General features: G+C 43.2%; 2 protein-coding genes across 8 annotated transcripts in view; one reads left to right on the forward strand and one right to left on the reverse strand.

The window, feature by feature from the left end:
• Nucleotides 1–15,424, forward strand: part of LOC133485165 (tectonic-1-like) — a 34,534-nt gene extending 19,110 nt beyond the window's left edge. The window contains exons 10-15 of one of the 3 annotated variants that reach the window (XM_061788574.1): nt 4,352–4,440; nt 4,526–4,663; nt 4,752–4,905; nt 9,650–9,781; nt 10,174–10,361; nt 15,290–15,424. In XM_061788574.1, the coding sequence (XP_061644558.1) occupies nt 4,352–4,440; nt 4,526–4,663; nt 4,752–4,905; nt 9,650–9,781; nt 10,174–10,317 (657 nt within the window). In that variant the 3' untranslated portion in view covers nt 10,318–10,361; nt 15,290–15,424. Of the gene's footprint in view, nt 1–4,351; nt 4,441–4,525; nt 4,664–4,751; nt 4,906–9,649; nt 9,782–10,173; nt 13,796–15,289 lie in introns of those variants that run through there. The other 2 variants (XM_061788573.1, XM_061788572.1) reach the window with 2 other exon arrangements.
• Nucleotides 1,403–26,655, reverse strand: hvcn1 (hydrogen voltage-gated channel 1). 5 transcript variants are annotated; one of them, XM_061788580.1, is made up of 7 exons: nt 26,296–26,469; nt 25,718–25,869; nt 24,989–25,192; nt 16,675–16,779; nt 15,275–15,506; nt 14,319–14,431; nt 1,404–1,690 (listed from the first exon to the last, which is right to left on the reverse strand). In XM_061788580.1, the coding sequence occupies exons 3-7, from the start codon at nt 25,166–25,168 to the stop codon at nt 1,574–1,576; spliced, it is 747 nt and encodes a 248-aa protein (XP_061644564.1). In that variant the 5' UTR covers nt 25,169–25,192; nt 25,718–25,869; nt 26,296–26,469; the 3' UTR covers nt 1,404–1,573. The 5 variants fall into 5 exon arrangements, with proteins under 5 accessions (XP_061644565.1, XP_061644564.1, XP_061644562.1 ...); XM_061788581.1 differs by lacking the exon at nt 25,718–25,869 and having other exon boundaries at nt 1,403–1,690; nt 26,296–26,471; XM_061788578.1 differs by lacking the exons at nt 25,718–25,869; nt 26,296–26,469 and adding an exon at nt 26,546–26,655.

Raw genomic sequence — 26,655 nt, forward strand, 5'->3', positions numbered from 1 at the left:
AAAAAAAATACAGTCGCTTAAATAAATAAATAACCAGAACTCTGAGGAAGATGTGCTCAGCAGTCACCCACTGTGCCTCAGTCTCAAGTCTCAGAACACACAACTGAACTGTTTTCGAGGTTATGTTTGTTTCATGATGGCATTTCACATATATGCACTATTAATAAGTGCTCCCAGCAGGATTTTCCCACTGAGAAATACAAACAACAATGACTGTGGCCGTTCCACTTTAAGCGCCATTTGTTCCAAATGTTCTCTTCCTTTTTTCGGTCATTTTTCTGATCTTTCTCTGTCTTTAACTCGACTTCCACACTGAGTCTCTTTGTCTCTCCCCTGTTGCGTTTCTCCTCGTCTCTGTCTGGGAGCGCGCAGTCGGTGATGCTGATTTGATTCGCTGAAGGGGTGGCTGAACTCGCTCGCATGTGATTTGTCGGTACAGTTCGGCACGACCGTAAAGCCTGTAATATGCTGCTGTGCCGCTTAGAATAGAAGTGCCCCGTATGTCTTGAATCATAATCATTCTTTTTTGGCTATGGTGTTGGTCTGCATGGGACTGCTTCTGGGTCCGGACATGGACTGCTATCCGCCAGTTATTGACCTCTGTTTTAAACAATGTCGCCTCGATCGAGCGAGCCAGAGCGAGCTCTTTAGCTCCTTAGCTATGCGATGCTCGGCGCTGTAGCTTTGGTTCGCTTCTTGTTTTAGTCTTTTTGCAGCGTAATCCTGAACTCAAAAGGTCCTGAAGACTGTACTTTTGCCCAACATGGAGTGGCGTTTCCAAGCGCAAATACAGTACACACAAATGCAAAAAAAAAAAAAAACAGCACTGTGACATAATTATGCCGACTGGAGCCGCTTCACTGATGTGGGTAAGGATCGATACGATATGTGGATACATTTTATCTTAAACTATCACATTCAAAACAATTCTTATTCACTAAAGCTTCCTAGTCATTAAATCCTAATCTTTTACATTTTCACATGGATGGCATGTTTCTAGAACATTCATAGCATACAAGAGCTCCCACAAAGTAACGCTTTGGAATCGTAAGTGCGTCACACAGAATGACGCCGTTGGAACTTAGAAAAAACAAACTTTCTGTGCCCTTTTTATGCATATTTAATAGTTGACTCCAACACCTAATACAGTCGTGCTCACCACTCTTGGCACCCAGGAAGTTCACAGGTAAGTACTAAATGTGGAATATCTCCTGAAGAAAATGAATCAACGGAAGCAACATTTTTCGATAGAGAACTTTTGTTTGATACAAAAGAGCAAATGATAAACCATATTTTATGGAAAGATAAAACAAAAATAGAGCTTTTTAGCAATGCACACAAACAGTATGTTTACAGACAGCGCAATGAAACCTTTAAACAAAAGTTCACCCTGCCAACAGTCTAGGAAGGTGTAGGATCCATAATGCTGTGGGGCTGCTTTGTTACATCTGGTACTGGAGGCCTTGACTGTATCACAGGTATCATGAAATAAGAAAATTATCAAGCCTGTGGGGCGGTGGCGGGGGTGGCATTGGGTCCCTGCGGCCTCCTCCAGGTGGACGATTGTGGCGGCTCAGTGGGGCCGGCGGACCGCCCTGGCTCCCTCGGTGTGGGACGTGTCCCGTCCGCCGGGCTGCTCTCGAGTGGACTCCTGGACCCTATCCCGCCTCTCGATCGATTGAGTGGGGTCCTCAGCCACCGCAATTAAAGAACACTTCTGTCAGTCATTGTGCATGCGAAACGGTGTCAATTCACTTGCATGTGCCCCCAAGCACACACCCCTGGGACTTTTTCGCTGGGTATGGGGCCACTCCCTTATTACCTGTATGACCAGGTAGGAAGTAGAGCAAATGAGGTCGATGCATGCTGCTCTCTCCCAGATTCTACCTCCTTACAGGTCCCAAGCCGGAACGACTCAATCAACTACTTCCGCCTCATATTTTTATTGCAAAGTCAATATTATTTACCTTATTAATGCAACGAAAATTATCATCTTGACTGCATCATAAATGTAAACAATAGCAATAATAATACAAATACAAATGTGATTACCCTACTTCAGGGGTGTCGCATGCAGTATAATTTGTGTTGCACACAACACCTTTAACCAGATCACACACATGCAGGCATGCAAGGATTGATTCAGATTTATCCATCCATCCATCCATTTTCTGAGCCGCTTCTCCTCACTAGGGTCGCGGGCGTGCTGGAGCCTATCCCAGCTGTCATCGGGCAGGAGGCGGGGTACACCCTGAACTGGTTGCCAGCCAATCGTCTGTCCTTTAAAAACTTTGTTCCGACTGAACGCCTGTAATTATCAATAAATATCCATCGGAGTAGAAACAAACTACAGCGGCAGCTTAAAAAGTCCCATGTGACACAGTAAAACTGTTCCGGCATAAAACGGATACAGATCTTCCTTTGCTTGACCTAATAGCTGAACAGGACAAAAAAGAGAGAGAGAGGTGGACTTGCTGGTGTGTTTTGGATCATTGTCCTGCTGCAGAACTCAAGTTTGTCTCAGATGGCCGGACATTTTCCTTCATTTTCCTTCAGGAATTTTTGGTTAAGCCAGCAGAATTCATGGTTCCATTTTTCACTGCAAGTCTTTCAGGTCCGGAATGGCAAAACAGCCCCACACCATCACACCACCACCACATTTTACTGTTGGTATGATGTTCTTTTTCTGAAATGTTGTCTTACTTTTACGCCAGATGTAATTGGACACACACACACCCTCCAAAAAGTTACACTTTTGTCTTGTCAGACCACAGACAGACCAAAAGTGTTGGGGGTTTATCAAGATGTCTTCCGGCAAAATTGAGATGAGCCTGAATGTTCTTCTTCTTCTGTTGCTCAACAGTGGTTTTCAGGGTTTGCACGGTCATGAAAAACTTGGAACGGTTATGGAAATTGAAAATGCATTTTCCAGTTCCATGCATGTTTTTCGGGCAAAACCTGAGTGCCCAGAGAAAACCCATGCAGGCATGGGGAGAACATGCAAACTCCACACAGGGTGAGCCCGGGTCCTCAGAGCTGTGAGGTAGATGTGCTAACCAGTCACCCACCCTGTTGCGTGGATAATATTTTAAGATGCATAAAACTTAAATAAAATGGTGTAACATTTGATTAAAATTAAAATGATTACAATTTAAAGGTGCGCAAAGAGTGCTGAGGTAGTGGGGTTGATGCTTTGCCCAAGGGCACCTCGACAGTAGCAGCAAGCAGACTAGTATCGCTCAAACAACTAAAAGACAACTAGTTGCCTTTTTCACATTTGTGTCCGGAGTGGGACACAAACCCGTGTCCTCCCACTCTAAGGGCCAAGTCCTTCCAGACTGAGCTAATGCTGCCCCATTAAACCTGTCACATATGCTTGCTTGAGCCTTATGTTTTATTATTATTTATGAGACGTGAACATGACTATACAGTCCCCTCCAAAGGTATTGGAACAGCAAGGTCAATTCCCTTGGTGGTTGTTGTATACTGAAGACATTTGTGTTTCAGATCAAAACATGAATATGAGACCAGAGCACCTTTTGTTTGGTTCGATGTCTGTTGCTCAGTACACCAGTAGTTTCTTTCTTTTTCAGGACATTCCAAGTTGCTGTGTTGGCTATGCCCAATGTTTGTGCAATAGCTCTGATGGATTTTCCCTCTTCTCTCAACTTCAAAATGGTTTGCTTTTCTCCCATAGACAGCTTTCTGGTCTTCATATTTGCGAAACAGCAAATGCAGTTTTCACAGGTGCAACCCAAAGCCAAAAACAAGCGCTATCTAATTTTTAAGCAATCAATCTAAGAGGCAACACCTGAGCAACTAGAAAGACCCATCAGTCACATGTTCCAAGTGTTTGCTGACTTGAAAAGTCGGTTGGTTCAAACAAAGGTGCTTTGTCCTGAGTCATTTATTCATTTGTCATCGCTTATCCTCACTAGGGTCACGGGCGTGCTGGAGCCTATGCCAGCTGTCTTCGGGCGAGAGGCGGGGTTCACCCTGAAGTGGTCGCCAGCCAATCGCAGGGCACATATAAACAAACAACCATTTGCACTCACATTCACACCTAGGGGCAAATTAGACTCCTCAATGAACCTATCATGCATGATTTTGGGATGTGGGAGGAAACCAGAGTACCCGGAGAAAACCCACGCGGGCACGGGGAGAACATGCAAACTCCACACAGGTGAGGTGAGGCCTGACTTAAACTAAACAAAAATAAAGGAATTGATCTTGCTGTTTGAAATACTTTGGGAGGGAGAGATGCAAAATGGAGATCAGCAATGGTATCTGCACTTACAATATGTTATGTTACAATTGTTTGCGTTACCAACTGTCTTGTATCGTTGATTAGGAGAAGAATAAGAACGTGCCAGTCCATAAGAGCGGAAATCCAGGTTATGTCGTCGGACAGCCTATTTTGTCTGGACAAGTAATTTCGAAATATCCTTTCCGAATGATATTATTGTCTGTAACGACGACTTGTTTCATTTGCTTTCCTTCTTTTATCCTTAACCATTGTCCTTACAGAAAGGGTGCTGACCATCAACCCTGGAGACACACTGTCTCTTCTCCAGAGTTCCGCAAACCACAACTGTATGAACGGTCTTCATCAGCGCTCTCCTGTCTTGTTTGGTGTAGAATCGATGTCTGGCTGCACATTAAGGCATGACTTTATTCGCACAAACCCCACAAACTCAGTCTAGTGAAAAGATTTGTAAAGTATGTGATTGAAGGTGTTCTGTCTTCTGCAGACTGGAGGATGCAGAAGACTGCTCCCTTGTTTCCCAAATCATTCTTGATGTTCTGCAAGGACAAACCTATCCCCAATATGTTGCTACATTCGGAAACTCGGCATTAGACAATGACCTTGACTGGGTGCCCATCAAGCACAACTATAATCACAGGGTAAGCACAGTCTGAAGACTGCTTCCTTTAGTCCACCATACGAGATAGGGCCAGAGAAGAGCTGATTTGTATTTCACAGATCATTTTTCTCATGTACTACTGTCACCTTATATTGATAGTTTGAACAAAAAAGTGTTGTTTTTTTTAAATTGAAAACTCCCCTTTAATGTTTGTGAGAGTGAGAGAATTGTGTGAACATTTCTTATTTAGATTATCATGACCAAAATTATTACGACTATCGGTGTACTGTCGCCACACCGTTTGGACAGTCACCTAAACTCATCTATTACACTAAGACTCTGAAGACAACTCTTTGTCCCCAGGATTAATGATGCAGAAAAGGGTGAAACTATAACATATATTGCCAGGTGTGTGTGACTTGAATTTCCCATTGAGGGAAACCAATGAGTATAATAAATACAATTTCCAAAATCGCCGGATGAATTTGACCTTACCATCCAAAAGCCAGCTAAACAAACAGGTCCTTCCAAAAAGTGACACACTTAATTGCAGACTTGTTTATGCTATGTGCGGATTTAAATGGACTGATCAAAAGAGTCTTCTCGCTAAAGGACATGGAAGAGGGTGCGCTGAACTCCTTTAACGAAACAGCTCCAAGTCACTGGTAGGGATGGGAATTGATAAGATGTTTCCGATTGCATTTTCGATACTGCTTAACAATTCCAATCTTTATCGATTCTCTTGTCGATTCTTGAATTTGTAGTTTGGGGGAGAAAAGACATCCAGGGGACTTTGAATAATGAATACAATTTAATTGAAAAAGCCCGCAGGATATAGGTCTGGGCGATTAATTGAAATTTAATCGTGATTTCGATTTTGGCTTCTCACCATCAGAAAAGCAGTATCATCAAAGAAAAAGGATTAGCATGTGAGATGTTATTCTGATGTTATACTCACAGGCATATAGTCTTCCTAATGAAAAAATACATAAAATCCCGTTTTTAGGAAGATAGGCTTAATGCAAAAAAAATATTTAACTTTTGGTAAATGCTCAGATTAAACAATGGAGGAGGCCCCCTGTACTTTGTAGTGTGAATTGGTTATTCAATAAATGGGCTTTATTTGTGGTAACATCACAAAAGGGATCGCCAGCAGTACCTCCCACGACCACGAGTCAGGTAAAGTGAATCTGTGTGTTGATATTACCGAATACACAATCTTTATCGTTAAAAGCGGCACCACATTGCTTTGTCGTTATGAACAGGTTCGAGCAACGACAAAACCTCGACAAATCAGTTATTTCTAAAGTTTTGCTGCACTAATCTAATTTGAGTAGTTCTCCGACTTTAGAGGTTCAAATCTTTGGTTCAAGAAATACAAAGAGCTCAATCCACGCATTTTGTCAGGTTTAATTTCTAATTCTACACGTACAGAGTAAAATGCAGGAAAATCTATATTCGACTTGAAGTACTAAGTACTTTCATGAGCCAAGGGTGAGATTTGTGAGACTTTCCCACTCGTAATATTAATCTAATATGTGATGCACCAGTTTGTACTTAATTTGGTACATAGCAAAGTTTGACTCATGGTTTGGCGTGGCAGCCAAGGATGCTGCGCTTCATGAGGAGGAAGTTTGCTCTGAGCGCTAACTTGAAGAAGAATGTTTAAGCATTGTCAAAAATCCATTTTTCTGAGACCAATTGTGCTGTGAGGTCTGGCTGGCCAGGTGGGTCACACTGCCGTGGTTCTGTTTGGGAACAAGCGGCTGCTTTGCTGGCAAATCTTGGCAAGTGGGTAGCCAGTGGTTTTGCCTCACGGCCAAAACCAGGGTTCCACTTTTGTCTTTATGGCGACGACGGCACGCAACGCCAGCCAGTGGCACGGACCTAAAAATGCGACAGGGAAAAATAAGAGACAAAAATGGAAAGAAAAGAGAACTTGGCTAGGTCGAAACAAAGCACCCAGCGCGGTCAGGAACAAGAACGTCTCCGAGATGGGTCGAGAGCTTCTCGTTTTAAACTTCCCGGGAGACAAACGAGAAGAGGAGGGGTGGACCCACCCAAGTTCATGATGGGTGTGAAGGTTTCTTTATGTGCTCATTTTCTTGAAAAAGAATTTAGGGTCACTAAACTCTTTCGTATCTCACACTTGGCTCATAATCTTTACCTTGTCTTGAGGTACAAGCAATGACTTTGTCCTGAATTGTGGTTCATTTCAATCAAAACATGACTTATTGTGTAATTATTGTCTGGGGGTCAGCACAGGGGTCTCTTGCGGTTATTGATAACAGAACCTTCAGAGGGATGAATTCTCTTTGATCTATCGGTGTGTGGCTTCGTAGTTCCAATTTATGAAGCTCGTACTAATTAAGTTAGCCCAGACTTTCTCTCTTTTGTTGGTTGTACCGAGTAGGGGGTTTGGATTGTTGAGTTACTTCTCTTTGTCTTGAGGCGTGACAGTATTACTTACAGCTGTCCTTTTTGGGGAGTTGGCAATATTCGTGACTTTGTCCACCCCGAGAATAGACTGGCCCCTGTCTGAGCCGCAGTACGTCTGTCCTGATTCACCCATCCATCTTCTGATCCGCATCTCCTCACTAGGGTCGCGGGCGTGCTGGAGCCTATCCCAGCTATCATCGGGCAGGAGGCGGGGTACACCCTGAACTGGTTGCCAGCCAATCGCAGGGCACATACAAACAAACAAACCATTTGCACTCACAGTCACACCTACGGGCAATTTAGAGTCTCCAATTAATGCATGTTTTTGGGATGTGGGAGGAAACCGGAGTGCCCGGAGAAAACCCACGCAGGCACGGGGAGAACATGCAAACTCCACACAGGTGGGGCTGGGGATTGAACCCCGCACCTCAGAACTGTGAGGCTGACGCTCTAACCAGTCGATCACCGTGCCGCCTGTCCTAATTCAATAAGACATAAAATATGTTTAAATTATTTCTACATCAATCACTTTCAATCCAATACAGTTAACGGCCATTTAAAGTGGACATATTTTGCCAGACCAACTTTTTCTAGTATTTGGTGGTGCCTCAGTAAACCTGAAAGGCGTTTTTCTGCCGAGTGGCCTGAAATCAGGTCATTTGAATTTCTCAAACTTACCTACGTCACTAGCAAAGATCTCCGTCGTCCCTTTCCGCTCCCGAGTCAGCGCTGTCAACATAACAAACACGTGCTCTTCTATACGGAGGTAACCAATCAGAAGAAAGGGAGCAGTCGTACCCAAATATAGACTAAGCGGATACAAAAGTGGGTTGAACAGAAGTAGCTGTCAGAGGGGCCTTTTCTGGACACTTATATGACAAATCCAAGGTGTTTTATTATTATTATTATTTTTTTTTAATGAAATTGTCACTTTTATACTGAGTCCATGTTAGACAGTCACTCAATGGAGATCTAAAATACGGGACCTTTAACTGCGACGGTGAGTTTTCTCATTGGCAGACAATCATTGCACAAAATTTGCACCAAGGTCAGTGCAAATCCCCAATGTTGACCAAGTATGAAAAGGAATCGTTTTCAATCAGAAATTATTTTGGGAACACCAGCATAATAATTTAGATTTAGTTGTGCCTCAATATTGATGGGAAAACGGCAAAACAGACAAGTTATGTTTGCTTCAGGTGGAAGGAAGACAAGAAGAAAGTCAGGATTGAGCATACCCAACCTGCAAGCGTGGTGACTGAGTCTGAATTCTTCTTCCCTACCTCTTGGAAACTCATTGATCAGGGTTTCCCTCATCTTAGGTTCTAGTTCTTCCGAGTTTTCACATAACCCGCTTGCTGGAATACCCCCCCAGGCCAATCCTGGCAGGACATGGGTGCCATGGATCGGTGGAATGGGGAGCCTCAGGCAGCATCCTCAACAGCTGGAGGTTTACCCTGTGCTGAGAAAGCTGAGGAGGACGGTTGCGGTGGGGCTTGAGTTCCTCAGATCAACGGTAACAAGTACCGGGCAGGCATCTGATTTAGGAAACCCCAGGGTGTAATAACACGAGGAAATGTATTCCCTCACGGCCATGTTTCCATGGGACACAAGTGGCTGCACTCTATGTTCGCCAGAGCCGTTAGGTCATCAGTTAGCTCGTCCATTTTGTTGGCGAGATTTGACCATCTGTTCTGCAAAATGACCCAGGGGAGAAACTGTTCAAATCACCTGGCCTTCTCAATCCTCTCTCTAACTTTGATGCCAGCTCTTTTCCATTGGTATGTTTTTCTCCATTTTCTTTGGGGGGTGCGTACCAAGGGGACGCCAGCCCCGTGTTTGAAGCGAATTAGATGGCTTTAGATGAGCATGGTAAACGAGCATTGTAGAAAAATAGCAACAGAATCTGAATTCCCAGGCAAAAATAGCACTGTCAAATAGTACTGCAATAGTGCAAAAAGAATGCTAAATAGCGCACAAAAAAAAAAAAGTATAATTTAAGGAGAAAAGTCGATGGCGCTAATGTAACAGGCTGCCAATTCATATCCGCCTCTGATACAGAGACATTGATTTCCACATGTATGTAATTTATTAATTCAGACATGCAATCTTAACAGTTCATACAACATCGCACCCCTAGAGTGACAAATACTGACAAGAGATTTTTCCGTAACACCAGCCACACAAAAAGGGGACTTGGTTGTGGGGCTGGAATGGATGAATTCTATTTACATTAATTTGACAAATTTTGGTTCAAACACTGCTTAATGTGTGTGTGTGTGAGTGTGTGTGTGTGTGTTTATTACACATAACCTTTTAAACACAACATTCATTTTCATTTGCAGGACTCACATGTTTGCAACATCCCATTGGCACTTCACTTACAAATTGAATGGACCAAATATGGACACTTGTGGAATCCCCAAGCTCAGATTGTGAGCATCGAGCAAGTTATCCTAACCGGTGACACCAGTTTGGTAGGTCATACAATGAACATGTATGGTAATATCCTGTACACTTAAACAGGGCTCTCCAAGCATTGACAAAAAAAATAATAATAATAATCAGGAAATACATTTATTTGTGTTGAAATCCAACCCATGTCCACCTCCATCAAGGAGTTGACAGTACATGAAACACAGGAAGCAAGTTTATTGGAGGAATTAAATCTGTCAACAACCTCTCACATGATGCCAATTGGATTGCCAACATCTTTGAGGTAGCGTTATGATAGTTGGGATAGCAAAATGCCAGGGACTTGCACAGATTCTTTTACCATGTTGGAGGCAGCCTGCACTAAAGTCTAATACTTAACCCAAAAAAACTAAATATGCATGCCTTCTTATGATCTTTCCTGTGTCTTTCTTAGGCTAGTCTGACCAGAGGCAGTGATGTGTCAATTCAGAGTTCAGTGAGCTTCAAAGAAATCGCCACTGCTGCTCTCCCTGGTTACAGAGCTACACCGACCATCAACGCCAAGCTGCCTATTGACTTCTTCTTTCCATTTGTTTGATTCAGCAACTTCTAACAGACTGTAAAAGTCCGCTCACCAAAATGGTAATTGTAATTACAATACAGGACAAACTATTGATTGGATGAAGCAATACAGCCTGAAAGAAGTTAGTAACATATTTTGATTATTAAAATTAAAGAGCAGATCAAACAAACAATTCAGAAAGGATGCATACATTGACGCATACAAAAAAAAAATACAGAAAGTTGCATCATAAAAATTCAAATTTAAATTAATAAACAATCAGATGTCAATGCCATGCCTCTTGAGAAGTGTCTGAAGATTCTGGTTGTCTTGTTGCTAGGACAGATTAGAAGAAACCAATCACTTAATTTGATGTTTGAGTCATCAGGTTATCAATATTTGTGTGGATACATTGGCTGAAATGAGTAGTTAACACGTCACCATTTTTCTCACTAAATATACTTCCAAAGGTGCTATTGACTTGAACATTTCACCAGATGTTCCACCGGAACAACCCAAGTAATCCATACACACAAAGAAAGAAGAAGAAATACGATCAGAAATTAAGTTATGTGTAAAAATGTGAAATGACAGGGAAAAAGTATTGAACACATGACGAAAAGCGAGGTGCAAAAAGGCATGGAAAGCCACAACACCTAAAATGTATTACTAATCAAACAGCAACCCCCCCCCCCCCCCCCCTTGTCAGATGGTTCAGTCCTAATTGATGGCCTTCAAAAAGGTCTCATTACCAAGGTGTGAGTCAAGACACATCTCATGAGGAGAGGAAGTGGCGCTGGGTGAGCATGCTGTGACAACGCGAGAGATTGCGTGATTTCCGAAGACAGAAAACATGGCGGCGCCCCTTGCATAGACTTGGAAAAGCAGCTATTACAAAACAAAAATGATTTTCTTTTTTCAGCGGCGGATGGTCGCTTCGTTCTTTTGTCTTTTCCTTCGCCAGCAGCGGTAACTCTACTATTCAAACTGTACTTCTTTGTAAAATCCCATCTGGCCTTCCGATTCTTTTGGCTGATGAGTGGTTTGCATCTTGTGGTATGGCCTCTGTGTTTCTTCTCTCAAAGTCTTCTTCGAACAGTGGATTGTGATACCTTCACTCCCCTGCCCTGTGGAGGTTGACGAACCATTTTGTCTGGTCATTTAAGTAAAATGCACCCAAACTTATCAGGAGACGCTTCATCATGCAACAAGACAATGACCCAAAACACACTGCCGACGCAACAAAGGACTTGATCAGGGGGAAAATGTGGAAGGTTTTAGACTGGCCAAGTCAATCACCGGACCTTAACCAAAATAGAGGATACATTTTACCTCCTGAAGAGGAGACTAAAGGGAGAAACACCCAGAAGCAACAAGAACTGAAAGAGGCTGCAGTAAAGGCCTGGAAAAGCATTTGAAATAAAGAATGCAACAGTCTGGTGAAGTCAATGGGTCACAGGCTTGATGCAGTTATTGCAAGTAAGGGTTATGCCACCAAAAATGTAATGTTCTTCACTTAAAGTTAATTTAATCATGTCTGTACCAGTACTTTTGCTCACTTGAAAAGTGGGTGGCTTCGAACAAAAGGTGCTCTGTCCCGAGTTGTTTAACACATCGAGATGCAAATACCATGAAAGGAAAGCTGGAATTCTGAACTTGTGTCTCATATTCATCTTTTGATCTGAAACTCAAATGTCTTCAGTATACAACAAAGGAATTTACCTTCTTCTTTTCCTTTGGGCTTGTCCCTTTAGAGGTCCCCACAGCGCGTCATCCTTTTCCATGTAAGCCTACCTCCTGCATCCTCCTCTCGAACACCAACTGCCATCATGTCTTCCCTCACGACATCCATCAACTCTCTTGCCTGGCAGCTCCATCCTCAGCACCCTTCTACCAATATACTCACTATCTCTCCTCTGGACGTGTCCAAACCATCAAAGTCTACGCTCTCTAACTTTGCCTCCAAAACATCGAACCTTGGATGTCCCTCTGATGAGCTCATTTCTAATTTTATCCAACTTCGTCACTCCGAAAGTGAACCTCAACATCTTCATTCCCTACACCTCCAGCTTTGCTTCCTGTTGTCTCTTCAGTGCCACTGTCTCTAATCCGTGCATCATGGCTGGCCTCACCACTGTTTTATAAACTTTGCCCTTCATCCTCGCAGAGACTCTTCTGTCACATAACACACCTGACACCTTCCAACCTGCTTGGACCCATTTCTTCACTTCCTGACCACACTCACCAATGCTCTGGACGGTAGTATTTAAAGACCTCCACCCTTGCTATCTCTTCTCCCTGTAGCCTCACTCTTCCCCCACCACCCCTCTCATTCATGCACATATATTCTGTCTTACTTCGGCTAATCTTTATTCCTCTGCTTTCCAGTGGATGCCTCCATCTTTCGAACTGTTCCTCCACCTGCTCCCTGGGTTCACTACAGATCACAGTGTCATCTGCAAACATCATGGTCCACGGGGATTCCAGTCTAACCTCATCTGTCAGCCTATCCATCACCACTGCAAAAAGGAATGGGCTCAGGGTTGATCCCTAATGCAGTCCCACCTCCACCTTAAATTCTTCTGTCACACCTACAGCACACCTCACCACTGTTCTGCTGCCCTCGTACATGTCCTGTATTATTCTAACATACTTCTCTGCCACTCCAGACTTCCGCATGCAGTACCACAGTTCCTCTCTGGGTACTCTGTCATAGGCTTTCTCAGTCATGTGTCTTTCTCAAAGACACAATGTAGCTCCTTCTGACCTTCTCTGTACTTTTGCATCAACATCCTCCAGGCAACTAATGCATCTGTGGTACTCTTTCTAGGCATGAAACCATACTGTTGCTCGCAAATACTCACTTCTGTCCTGAGTCTCGACTCTACTACTCTTTCCCATAACTCGTGTGGCTCATCAACTTTCGTCTTCGTTCGGTTTTTGTCCACCCTCGATCTGTTGGCGGGACTCCAGAAAGCCGCTCCTGGCACTCATAACGGTTACACCCGCAGTTGAGTTCAAATGGCAGGAAAAGTTCAGAGCGCACCCCATCGTGAAAACAACTTTCTTTTTGCATCTTTTTTGTTCATCTTCTTCAACTAAACCTGCCTCCTTTCCTCCGGAGATGCTCAGAGACAGAGCATACCCAGGGCCAACTGATCTCCGGTCGAGAGTAGAGCATGGCAGTCTTTGCCAGAATGTACAAAATGAGTGCCTAATAATTTTGGGGTCAAATACCAGCTTCACACAAGTTCCGACTTTGTACTAGCTCAACACGCTGTAACCTTTTTTTTTGTCCTGTTCGGCTGTCATGCAGAATGGAAAATCTGTATCCCTTTTTTCACTGTGTTACACGCTGTAACCTATTCACGCTCATTTTTAGTCCAGCAACACACAATGTCCTATTTTTCTTTCTATTACCATTATTATTCTTTTCTTTTTGCGGAAGAGTCTCTCTGTATGTTACCCCGTAGTTCCCCCTTTTAGAGTTTATTAAATTTTCTATAAAATTCCACTTCCTGTTTTGTTTTTGTGTGTGTTTTGTGTTTGAGCCATTGGCGAGGTGGCGAATGGGCAGCGCAAACGCCGGAGTAATGCTATATCAGCTGCGACAAAACTCATTTCAACTACGTTTCATTTCCGTGTGTCTGGGTCATTTCAGCGCACGTTGAGAATTGGTGCTGGCTAACACTAACACTTCCAATTGCACTATTTCAAATGTCATTTTGTGCTTGTGGTGCTCTCACAAAGGTTCCATTGGGAAAACCATCGGCAAAACCTACAATGCAAAACCAAAACCCCCTTTTAAATATGGCGGCTCCACCACTTTAACATCTGTTGCCAACAGTGCGCGCATTCCGCCCAATCTGTTCGAGTGAGTGCATAGCGCCGCTATTCGGGATCTTAGTAAAAGATGGCGGTCTTAGTAGATCACGCACAACATGGCCGCCAACAACCTGTTAGTAAACACTCGATTTAGCCCCAGCTATTTGGAATCTTAGTCTATCAAGCCTTCAGAGTAAGCAGTGAATACTTACTAGTTTATCAATCTGCTGTTGTAGTTCTGTGACTCTTTGCACGAGATGGTCATAGCTGCCCTTCAGCTTGTGCATCTTCTGGTCTGCACGGGTTTTTACAGACACTAGAATCCCTGCAATATATTCAATCATCACACAAATTAAGTGATGATAATCTAGAGAGGTACCATGCAGTCGTACGACATAATAGACAGACATGAGCAGCTGTTTTATCCATATCTGTGTCAACTGCCAAGAGCCAGGTTAAGTCAAATGTCATTTTTTTTTAACACTTGTGTTCCTGGCTATTCTGGAATGTCATCTGATGCATGCTTAACTAACGAGCAGAAGTAGTTCTTCGTCTCGAAAAGCAGTGAAACAACTGACACTAATGATAGCCTTCCAGATCGTGAATGCAAAGAAATATTGTATATGGCTCATTTTCAGATAATTTCATCAATAACGGTTAAGACACGCCCCAATGAATTTCCTTTTGAAAATCAATTTTACTGATATGATTATTTGAATCATTGGCAGTTGTTATCCATCAAAATGTCATCATTGTTCCTGAGAAAAAAAAGTATTATAAAGTAATATTTTTCAAACTTTTAATGGCAAATTATCTTTATCGTTAGGTGTCTGAAACAAAGTTTCATTATTTGCAAAACCGTTTTCTGAAGTTGCTAGTAATCACATTCCATGGGCTCTGTCAATAAGGATTGCCTTTCTATGAAGGCCTAAAATTTTAAATCACCAATCACTTTTGGAAAATACGTTTCAGCATGGGAGACATCTATCAACATAAAAGCAATTTACTGTTATTGATCAAATTACGTATATGAAAAAGACCCATACACCTTCCAAGGACGGGTTTAGTTCATTGTGTGGCCGTCCATGTTATGCTTGCTGCTCAAGTTGTACAGCCTCTTCAAATCATTATCTTACATTCAATACTTCAAACCTTCTGTTTTACTCACCGTTGATGATTCTAGCCACCCTCCAGAGACGCAGCAGGATGAGGAGACCCATTCCATCGAATACATCATCATGGAAGATGAATACTATGTCCAGCACAAAAGACAGCATCACCACCAAACCATCAAACACCTCAAACCTATGCTGGAAGAACTCCAGGCGATATGCGAACAGTTTGCCAGCTAGCTCCACCATGAAGAACGTGAGAAGTGCCAGGCTTAGGTAGTGAAACACCTGCCAAGTGAGTTATTGGTTACAATAAATTATTGTCTGGATAGTAGAGCTTTGGTACAGTGAGAAAAATCATTATTTGATCCGCTGCAGATTTTGTGAATTACAGTATGTATACATTTTAACAGAGGGGGCCAGATTATGTAATGTAAACTTTGGGGCGGGTGGGGCACTTTTTAGAAAAGTTGTGATTGAGGCAAACAAGTATTTAATACCCAAGCACTGAGATCAGACATTTCCTGTAGTTGGTCCCCAGGTTTGCCCACTTCGCAGCAGGCATAGATCTTTTCAGATCGTTCCCTAAATCCTTGATGTTTGAAGGCTATTGCATGGCAACTCAAAGCTTCAGTTCCCCCCTCAGATGTTCTAGTGTCTTAAGGTCTGGAGCCTGGCGAGGCCACTCTACTGCATGTGCTTACCCACTCCTCTGTTTTTGGGTCATTATCATACTGGAAGACGCATTCATTACCCTTCGTTCAGTATTCTGGCAGAGTTAAGAAAAAGTCCTTGAGCATCATTTCAAGGTACCTAACAAATCACTGGCGTAACTTGCAATGTCCAAATTTAGTCAATTTCATATTTGTTTTCACAAATCCATAATATTGGTCAGTCCCCACATGGGCAAGTTATTTTTTTACAAATCATTGACTGATATAGTGTTGAAAATGGCTTGCTCTCTTTGACAATGCAAAGTTAATGGCTCAACAAACCGTTTTTTTTTTTTTGGAGGATATACTGAAAAGTGAAGGTTTTGAAGATGCAAGGTTCCTGCCCGACGCCAGCTACTGTATATACTGTATGTTGCCACTTGTGGTGTGAGATATTGATTCTGTGGATAAGGTTTCTTTTATACATATCCCCAGTTAAAATGGGTCCTTCCTAAAATAATGTGACTAACTTGTTTGGAGGAGTCATAATTCTTGCTGGTTGATAGGGGGATCAAATATAATCCTCGATCGAACACAAATTCATGTCTACCATTTATGTAAAATAAATCCAAATAACTCCAACTTCTCTATCATTAGACTCGCAGGTGAGCTGGAGCCGATCTCAGCGGACCTTGGGCTGGCCAATCGCAGGGCATAATTTGTATGTGAACAAATCAAAGCGCAAAGGATCAAATAAATATTTTTTTTTTCACTATATTTAGATCAAACAAAAGAAGTCTCACCTCAGGTGCAACATGGCCATGTTCCAGCTTGATAATGGATAAATCTATAAGCAGCTCTGCCAGTACAAAAATGGCATCCAGGACAACTAAACACACCACCAATACCTGTCGGTAAAAATTAAAACAATTAATTTAAAAAAAAAAAAAAAAAAAAAGATTTTTTTTAATTCTCATAGAATCGTTGAATACAGTGTAATAATATAATTCAGAAAGCGAGAGAATGCCAGTATTCTATTTCCGCTCTCATATGTACCGATGTCTGTTTAAATATGTAGTTGGGCGCCACCTGTTTGTTTGTTTTTTTAACTAAAAAGGAAAGAAAAAGTGTTAGTGTCTATTAACACTCAGAAGGTTCGTTCTCTGATCCTCTTATCCACACATGAATCGTGTTTTATAACTATGACTAACAAAGGCTGAATGAGTTAATATGATGAAAATGATAACATGGATGAAGACAGTATGAAAAAAAAAGGTACGGTGGCTGGTATCAGAAGGCAGCTCAAGTCAAATGGGTATATTTCCTGCTACTTGTAAAATGAAAACCATTTAAATAATTTTGGGGGGGAAAAGAAACTCTCTCACTATTCCCAGGTTATCTATTTTGTTCCTCTAATTTAATTGCTTATATTCCCAAAAAAATAATAAGTTTATAATCATTCCCCAATCATTTGTTCTGCCAAAAACACCCAACGCAATAGTTTAAAAGGTATAAATCAGGAATCAATATGATCAAGAACACATCACAGATCATCATACATTCACACCAATACGTATTGTCATGTGAGCAAATATAAATATGAATGTGTGCCTTCCATGCGGAATTATTTTCTGGTGCTGTTGAATGCTGGAGAGGCACCAGCGCACACACGACCTTCGTTCGGGTTAGCAGTTGAGAGAATGGATGGATGTTGAATAGTGTGTGCGCAAGTGGAATGGGGCTTTCACAACTCCGGCTACGCGTGTGCACGATCGTGTATGAGACTCAGAGAGGGCGATGATTACATTTGTGTAAATGTGTTAGTTTGATGAAGCAACTACCATCGAAAACATTTTTATGAATGTATTCTCGACTAAAGTCCAAGCAAAACAGTTCCAATACGTTGCATGTATGTGGTAGATAGATATGGGAGTTTTCTTGCACCATTAAGAACAGAAAGAATAAAAACCTTTTGTCCATTTCCTAAGGTCATCTTTAGGGAATGTCCTGCTGAAGCAAACATAACTGGCAAAGGGGTCCAGAAAGTTGGGGTTTAAGGGTCTCTTTGTTTCAACTCGAGACTGTCATTGTGCCATGTCGAGGAAAGAGGAACAACTGTCAGGGGGACCTGCATTAAAAATGTCTATTTCAATAAATGGTCTGTGCCTGGTCTCTCTGGGGTCAGAGGTCATAACTAGGGAGGGATCCTGTTTCATGTTGTGCGATCGTCACTACATCAAGCAACAAAAACAGGCGGGAGTTTTCAAACGGGGGTCCCCGGACCCCTGGGGATATAAAAGCCGTATCATAGTGGTCCACAAATGTAAAATATGTCCGACAATGACCCCTCTGGATACACCTGGTACTGCAGCCGAACCAGCTGTCGGGACCAGTGGTCAGGTGACCCCTTTTCTTACTCCGTATGGCTCTAGTTCGAATCAACCCCTTTTTTGCCTTCCTTACGTTACTGGTGTTCGTTGATGTAGCTGCAGCTTTCATTACGTCTCAAATACCTTTTGTGAACTACATTGACAGTATGTGTATACTATATATTATTATTACACATGCTGTATATAGAGTGGCTGAAATAAGTATTTAACACGTCACCATTTTTATCACTAAATATATTTCCAAAAATTTCACCAGATGTTGGGAACAACCCAAGTAATCCATACAGACAAAGTAAGTAGAATAAATACGAAATTAAGCTGTGTGTGTTAATGTGAAATGACACAGGGAAAAAGTATTGAACACACCAACTGGTATTTATTTAATACTTTGTACAAAAGCCATTGTTTGCAATGACAGCTTCAAGGCGGCTCCTGTATGGAGAAACTAGTCGCATGCATTGCTCTGGTGTGATTTTGCCCAGTCCTCCACACAAGCAGTCCTCAAATCTTGAAGGTTCCGTGGGCTTCTTTTATGGACCTTTGAGTTTCTTTCCATAGATTTTAGATTGGATTACAAGTCAGGTGATTGGCTGGGCCATTCGAGCAGCTTTATTTTTTTTTCTTTGAAATCTATTGAGCGTTTCCATGGCGGTATGTGTTGGATCATTATTCTGCTGAAATGTCCACCCTTGTTTCATTTCCATCATCCTCGTAGATGGCAGCAGATTTTTGTCAAGAATGTCTCTGTACATTTGCCCATTCATCCTTTCAATAATGTGAAGTTTACCAGTACCATTTGCTGAAAAGCAGCCCCAGACCATTATGCTCTCACCTCCGAACTTCACTGTTGGTACGGTGTTTTCAGGGTGATGTGCAGTGCCATTTCTCCTCCAAACGTGGTGTCCATTATCGCATCCAAACAGTTCAATTTTGCTCTCATCAGACCAGATTATATTCTCCCAGTATTTAACTGGCTTGTCCAAATGTTGTTCAGCAAACTTTAAACGAGCTTTGACATGCTTTTTTTTTCTTCCCAGTAATGGGGTCTTGCGTGGTGAGCGTGCATGGAGGCGGGTGCATTACTCACTGTTTTCCTTGTCACAACAGTACCTGCTAATTCCAGGTCTTTTTGAAGCTCTCCACAGGTGGTCCTTGGCTCTGGGACAAATCCTCTGATTTGTCTTTGCACTCCTCGGTCAGAAATCTTGCGAGGAGCACCTGATCGAGGCAAATATATGATGGTATGATTGGCTTTCCAATTACGTATTATGGCCCCAACGGTGCTCACTGGAACGTTCAGGAGCTTAGATATGCGCCTGTCACCAATGCCATTGTTATTAGTTTGCGATGGTCTTGAGACAGCTCTCTGCTCTTACCCATCATGAGATGTGTCTTGACTCACACCTTGGCAGTTAGACCTTTTTGTAGGCCATCAATTAGGACTGACCCAGCTGATATTCATTTGCACCGACAAGGGGCTGAATTGCTGTTTGATTAATTGATACATTTTAGGTGTTGTCTTGGCTTTCCAAGCCTTCCATGCACCTCCCTTTCTTCATGTGTTCAATACTTTTTCCCTGTCATTTCACATTTTTACACAACTTAATTTCTGAGCTTATTTGTTCTACTTCCTTTGTTTGTATGTATGTTGTTCCCAACAGCCGGTGACATTTTCAGGTCAATAGCACCTTTGGAAGTATATTTAGTGAGAAAAACGGTGACGTGTTCAATACTTTTTTCAGCCGCTGTACATATCGCAATGCGCAATCGTATACAGAGGATTACTACAATATACCTATGATCATCAGTTGGAGAAGTTCCTTTCTATTTATCAGGTTATAGTGGGGCTAGCTAAACTATTGTTTATTCGCTTATAAAAGCATCACATTTGGCACATTCATTGCTGAATACAGTCTACAGCATCATGCTATGCGGATACTTTTCTTCAGCTTGGACGGGAGCTGGTCTGTGTTGGAAGGAAGCTGGGAAGTTAGTGTAGAAAGTTGCAAGCAAGCAACCCCTAAAAATGCTAAGTTTAGTTGAAATGGCCATTCAACCTGAGTACAACAAGAATTTTGAAAATCGGACGATGGGTTTTGGAATATTTAGATGTATTTTTGTGTCGTAACAAAAATGACCTTTTAGGGGAACGTTCTTGTTTGATATCCATGCATGCATCCATTTTCTGTACCGCTTTATCCTCACAAGGGTCGCGGGCGTGCTAGAACCTATCCCAGCCATCTTCGGGCGAGAGGCGGGGTACACCCCGAACTGGTCGCCAGCCAATCGCAGGGCACATATAAACAAACAACCATTCGCGCAAACATTCACACTTACGGGCAATTTATTGTCGTCAATCAACCTACCACGCATGTTTTTGGGATGTGGGAGGAAACCAGAGTGCCCGGAGAAAATCCACGCAGGCACGGGGAGAATGTGCCAACTCCACACAGGCGGGGCCGGGATTTGAACCCCAGTCCTCCGAACTGTGAGGCAGATGTGCTAACCAGTCGTTCACCGTGCCGCCTGATTTAGAGTCATTAGCGCTAAACTGTTTTTCTAATTTTACTGCATAGTTTCTCTTTGCAATGTTAATTTCTTTAGTCAGCTGGTTTCTAGCGCGATTATGCAGGGCCCTGTCCTCACGTCGATATCCGTCCTCTTTAGTCTGGCGAAGCTGCTTAAGTTTGGCAGTGAACCACGGCTTGTTATTGTGGAAAGTGCGAAATGACTTTGTTGGCACACACACATCTTCACAGAAACTGATATAGGATGTGACGGTGTCCGTATATTCATCCAGGCTTCCAGCTGAATTTTCAAAGACAGTCTAAACAGCTTTGAAGTTCTATCTTTGCTTCATTAGTCCACTTTTTTAATGTTTTCACTGTAGGCTTCGCGCATTTAAGTACTTCCCTGTATGTTGGTGTTAAGTGAATTAAGCAGCGATCAGACAAGCCCGGGCTGCACGAGCTATGGCACAGTATGCATTATTTAGCGTAGTAAAGCAGTGGTCTAAAATGCTATTTTCCCTGTTAGGACAGTCAATGTGCTGCTGCTTGTATTTAGGGAGTTCGTGGTTGAGTTTAGCTTTGTTAAAGTCCCCGAGAATAATGAGGGGTGAGTCTGGGTGTTTTTGGGTGAGTCTGAGCAAATGAGGGATGATGTCATTGATATCCTGAACAAGCGCACCTGGGTGACAGGAAGTGCTGTCTCTGCTGATCTCCACAAGTTGAATCATGGAGGTCACGACAACAAGCACGGGAACATCGTTGCCAGGAGTTTCCACAGCAGTCGAGATGTCGTGTGGTGTGAACATTGATATTGAAGAACAGCGTGCGCGTAGAACCGCGTGAGGTCCAGACACCAAAGAGACATGCCGCAACGATTACGATGACGGAGGCATGTTGGTACAGCTTGTGCATGAAGTTGGTGGAGGTGGAGAAGCCAATGGCGCAGGGGGGAGTCGTGGTTTCTCAGCAGGTGTAAGTCCAGGGGGAAGAATCTGTTATTCAGATGGATGTGGTGAATGGGAGAAGCGGGGTCGGCTCTTCTGCCACGAGTGACGACCAGCGACCAGGATTCATGTGCAGATGTGGTGGTAAAGTCCAAGCCGTACCCTTGGCAAATGCGGTGGTAGCTGTCAGAACCATTGTCCGGCGGTGCAGTGGCAGTGACTTCCAGTCGAGGGGGATTGTGACTGTGTCCATCAGCACCTCAGCCTCACAGATTTGATATAGATTGTAGATTCGTCCTTCCAGCTCAGTGACTTTCTCCGTGAGGCGGGAGCAATCGCCACAGGATGGAGAGGGGAGCGGGACCATGATTGCAGTGTCGAGCCACCTACCCCAAACTGATAGCAAGTTGACTAACTTGCAGCTTGCGTCCGAGTTCAGTCCATTCTCCAAGAATCAGCGTTGTAAACCAGGCGGGAGACAATTGGGAAGTAGTCCAAAGGAGTTATAAAAAAAATCCAACATGCAGACGTAGATTTGGAAGCACTAAACCTAAGTTACGTACCATGGTTCGACTTGCATCACGCAGTGTGCAGCAGGCTTAACCTAGAATTAAGTTCAGAATGGCTGGAAAAGGGGGATTAACTCAGTCCTGTCCGTGCGTATGTTCCAACGAAAGTGGGCGACGTATGGCAGGCTCTCAGATAGGTGTTTGATGCTGTATATTCAGTATATTGTACTTGATCACATTTCTTAAACCATAAAAATATAGATTAATAGTTAAGGAAGAAGCGGACTGCTAAAGAGAGAGGACGTATGCGAGAATAAAAGTGAAAATGTGGATACTTTGAAGGCATCTAACTGACTCCATTCGTTTGAACGTACCCAGCGTGTACGTAGCGTTCGCGTGCATTTTGGTCACAAGCTTCGCTTTTTCATCCACAGGCACATTATACATTATGATTATAGTTAAATATTGATGTAAAACACAATACTTGATGCTTTACTGAATGTACTACTTAGATAGCCTGAGGCGGATTTGCAAACCCGGAAATGTATTTTAAAGGCTTCTTCATACTCGTGCGGACGGCGACCGTGCTGACGTCACTGCGGCTGTCCCTCGCGTAGTTTGCCTTTTTACTCGCGCGCCACCCACGCGCGCTGTTTTGAAAGTGTGCTGCAGTTCTCCTCCGGGTGTTGCTACGGCTGGTATTGGATAGGACACCACAGGGTGGAGTTTCCGCTGCATTTTTTTTCTTCGTGCTGATTACTTGCATTCAACCAACCAATACGCTGACCGTCTTCAAAAGCGGAAGTTGTATGATGTCACATTAGCATCATACCACTTTCCAGAAATAAGATGTAACCCCCTCCGATAACTTCCCAAGGACTTATTAGCCATCATTTGTCACTGTTAAGCCATACTTGTGGTTGCAATGTGAAGACTCCAGTCATCCAGAATGGTAACCAGTACCCGGATGTAGTCACATGACAGTAAACGTTTATATATCGTATACTCATCAATTACATTTTTTCATGGGGTTGGGAGAAGGAGAGTCTGCTTTAGCTGCACTGTAATTATCAAGCCGGGAGGCAAGCTGCGATCAGCAAGTCGAAGAAGAAGACGATAGGAAGAACGTGGAAAGAGAAAGCAACACGGAGAAATCTCAACAGCTGCCGCTGGAAGAGTCTTTCTAGAACCAAACCAAATGGAAAGAAATCAAAGAACTCGTCACCTTCGAAAGATGACGATGGCGAGAGGTACCGGAGCAAAAACACTTGTTAGGGGTGAGCACACACGCATATGCACACGCGCATTCATACATACCTATATATAGTTCAAAGTTCACACAGTTTTGTCACGTGAAAACGGTAAATTGTTATATACTGTACCACAAATGCAAAAAATAGTGTGCTAGTGCACTATGTCAGACTACTGCCATAAAATCTTGCCCTACGTATAATATTTTAATACCTAATTCATCCAGACATCACAAGATTAATACAAGTTACCTTTGACCTCGACAATTACAAGAGGTGCTCAAAGTGGTGGCCATTAGCTTCCAGACATTTATGTATACAGCGAACTACTGCTTGGGTAACGCTGACCAAAGTGCCCAATGGGATTGCTGCACATGCATTTTCAATTTCTTGTCTTGTCTAGTCTGTTTCCTGCGATACACATCATCCTTTAGGGTGCCCATTAGGTAAAAGTCTACAGGTTTTAAATCAAGAGAACATGCAGGGAACTGGACTACACCTCTTCATCCGAGCCAGTGTCCTTGCAAATTCTCATCCAGATAAGCGCGCACCCCTCGGTGGTAGTGTGGCATAGTGTGCTATGATGATTTTTTTTTTCTTTCAACGAGACTGCACCGCCACACATCAGCGCATTCCATGTGTCTGGATGGCAAGGAAACCAAAAGACCAAGGATGCCAGTACATTGTGCCGCATGCGGTTGCGTGAAACGGCGTACAACTACCACAAGAGAAATGGGAGTCCCTTACACATATTTAAAAAATATATATATATGTTGTGTATTGATAGAATACACTTTGGCGTTGACAAAACTGTAACCCTCATGAAAACCGTTGAGAAATGAGAAAATTACGACTTAATTTCATTGTGCATGCATTGGCTCCTATGGAAACGACGACCTCCCCAACATGGCCGCCAGGTAGGTAGCTCGGTTAGCTGGGCTGCTGCAGCCCGCTGTCGTATCTACTGTTCAGACAGTATCAATGCCTACACGGGTATGTCATTTCCACTGCATCGTGTTCGGTGTGGCGACACGACTGGTTAGCACATCTGCCTCACAGTTCTGGGGACCGGGGTTCAAATCCCGGCCCCGCCTGTGTGGAGTTTGCATGTTCTCCCCGTGCCTGCGTGGGTTTTTTCCGGGTACTCCGGTTTCCTCCCACATCCCAAAAACATGCGTGGTAGGTTGACTGAAGACTCTAAATTGCCCTTAGGTGTGACTGTGAGTGTGAATGGTTGTTTGTGCCCTGCGATTGGCTGGTGACCAGTTCGGGGTGTACCCCGCCTCTCACCCGAAGATAGCTGGGATAGGCTCCAGCACGCCCGCGACCCTAGTGAGGAGAAGCGGTACAGAAAATGGATGGATGGATGGATGGATGGATGTTCGGTGCACCACCAAGTGGGCCAGCGTGGGAATGTCTCCGGTAGACAGGAAATGGAGTTTAAATGTAACCTTATTTATATGTAACTTTTAATTTTATTAAACAAAATGGTACATATAAAAAAAAAAACATACCTGGAAGCGTGCAGTGCTGTAGAGTCTTTTCAGCGAATTCCTGAAGGTCAGGGTTTCAGGGCACTGCCCAGTGGCAGGACCCAGTTCATCACTGTCTGCTTGCAATTCTTCCTCCTCCTCCTCCCACTGGTCAGGCTGCTCATCACCCACTGTGGTGAAGTGCCTCAAGTATCGGGCCATGACAATCTCTCAGAGGGGGCAAGGCTATACAGAAGGGAGTGCAGGTAATTCAAATTTTATAACTCAGAGAGGCAGTCAACTAGTTTATAGATGTTAGTTAATTGAAACAAATCAAACAAATTCTGGCAGTGGCAGTTTCAATTTTACTGGGGGTCGGGGGGGGTTCTGCTATGGCAAAGGTTAACTAATGTTAGCTCGAAGCAGGCTATCAACTCAAGCCGACATGAACGCCTGGCCTGAGAGACGCTGCTATGTAATTAATTCATCAAGTAGGCCAACAGCAAACTTTGACCAGAAGTACGTCTTCTGTCGTTCACAGCAATGTTTTCTTGCTTCTGATTGCCTCTTGCCAGGTGGATGGCAACTTTTGTGCTGGGGGTTTTCAGTAAAACACGTCCAAGTATCCCAGGAGGCTATTTAGCTTGAACGACAAGCATTAGTTCCTCTTTTTGCATCGTTGCAATACCACCATTTGAATATTGACAGTGCATACTGTAGCATTTGTAACATTTGCGTGTGGGCGTGCGTTTCCCCATAATAATCACTCACCTGCCCTTTTTTTTGTGTTTGTTGTACTGTTGTAGCATAAGTGTAGGTTGCGCTCTGTGCAGCGACTCCATCCGAGCGTTTTCATTGTGTGGCAAGTATTGTACGGAGTTGGTGTTCGCATGAGCTGCAGATGCTGCAGTCGCACTACACGACTGCGTAGGGAGTGGATGGAGGTGAGAAACACAAACACCACCGAAGGCTACAAAAATATATCTGAAAACAAACCAAAAAAAAAAAAAAAAAAAAAGGACCCAATTCCGACTTCCAGTTTCTTTTAATTCATCTCTTTGTTAACTGATTTTGGTCATCATTTCATCATGTCAGACAATCTGAGTTGACTTCCCCTTTTTTTTTTTTTTTTTAAATAATAATCTTGCAATATGTTATTGATGAAGCTGGAAGTATTTCACCCCATGAAGACAACCGGACATATATCACGAGTTTAAAGGGAGACAAAAGTTCGAAGGAAAAAGTCGACACATATGCGAAAGCAAAGTTCCGGCGCCGCTGTATTTGACAACATTCGACTCAAATGGACATTGAAAGCCTAAAGGGATTTAAAAAAAAAAACGGCTCACGTCAATTGAAAGGCGTCTAACGGTAACGTGTCGCGTTGAGTCGAAATGAAATTGTGCGTGGATTTGTCACGTCTGGAGTTTGGCGGTCACGGGACGAACCCAGCTCGAAAGAATCCTGACAGAAACAAGGCGCCTTTTAATGGGACCCCCCTCCCTTCATTCATTCCATGACATGCACGCCTCGCACTTTCGCTCCGTCCAATCAACAACAACAACAACAAACAACAACAACAATTCAAATTGTGCTCACCCTGTCGTCGCCGCCGATGCATTGACGAAGTTGCAAACCCCAAAACGGAAATCCACCAGTCGAGTAAAGTGAGCCCCCACTGACATCCGCTTACTTCCATTCCTTCCTCC

This window comes from Phyllopteryx taeniolatus, chromosome 10 (assembly GCF_024500385.1).
Source record: "Phyllopteryx taeniolatus isolate TA_2022b chromosome 10, UOR_Ptae_1.2, whole genome shotgun sequence".
Classification (NCBI taxonomy): Eukaryota; Metazoa; Chordata; class Actinopteri; order Syngnathiformes; family Syngnathidae; genus Phyllopteryx; species Phyllopteryx taeniolatus.

Excerpts from the sequence above, each read along its gene's own strand:
- hvcn1 (XM_061788581.1), bottom strand. The coding sequence starts at position 25,168 with ATGGCCCGATACTTGAGGCACTTCACCACAGTGGGTGATGAGCAGCCT. Across the intron at positions 16,780-24,988 it reads ACAGCACTGCACGCTTCCAG|GTATTGGTGGTGTGTTTAGT; the intron begins GTATGTTTTTTT and ends TTTTACCGACAG. Across the intron at positions 1,691-14,318 it reads AACAGCAGATTGATAAACTA|GACCCCACTCAATCGATCGA; the intron begins GTAAGTATTCAC and ends GCGGTGGCTGAG.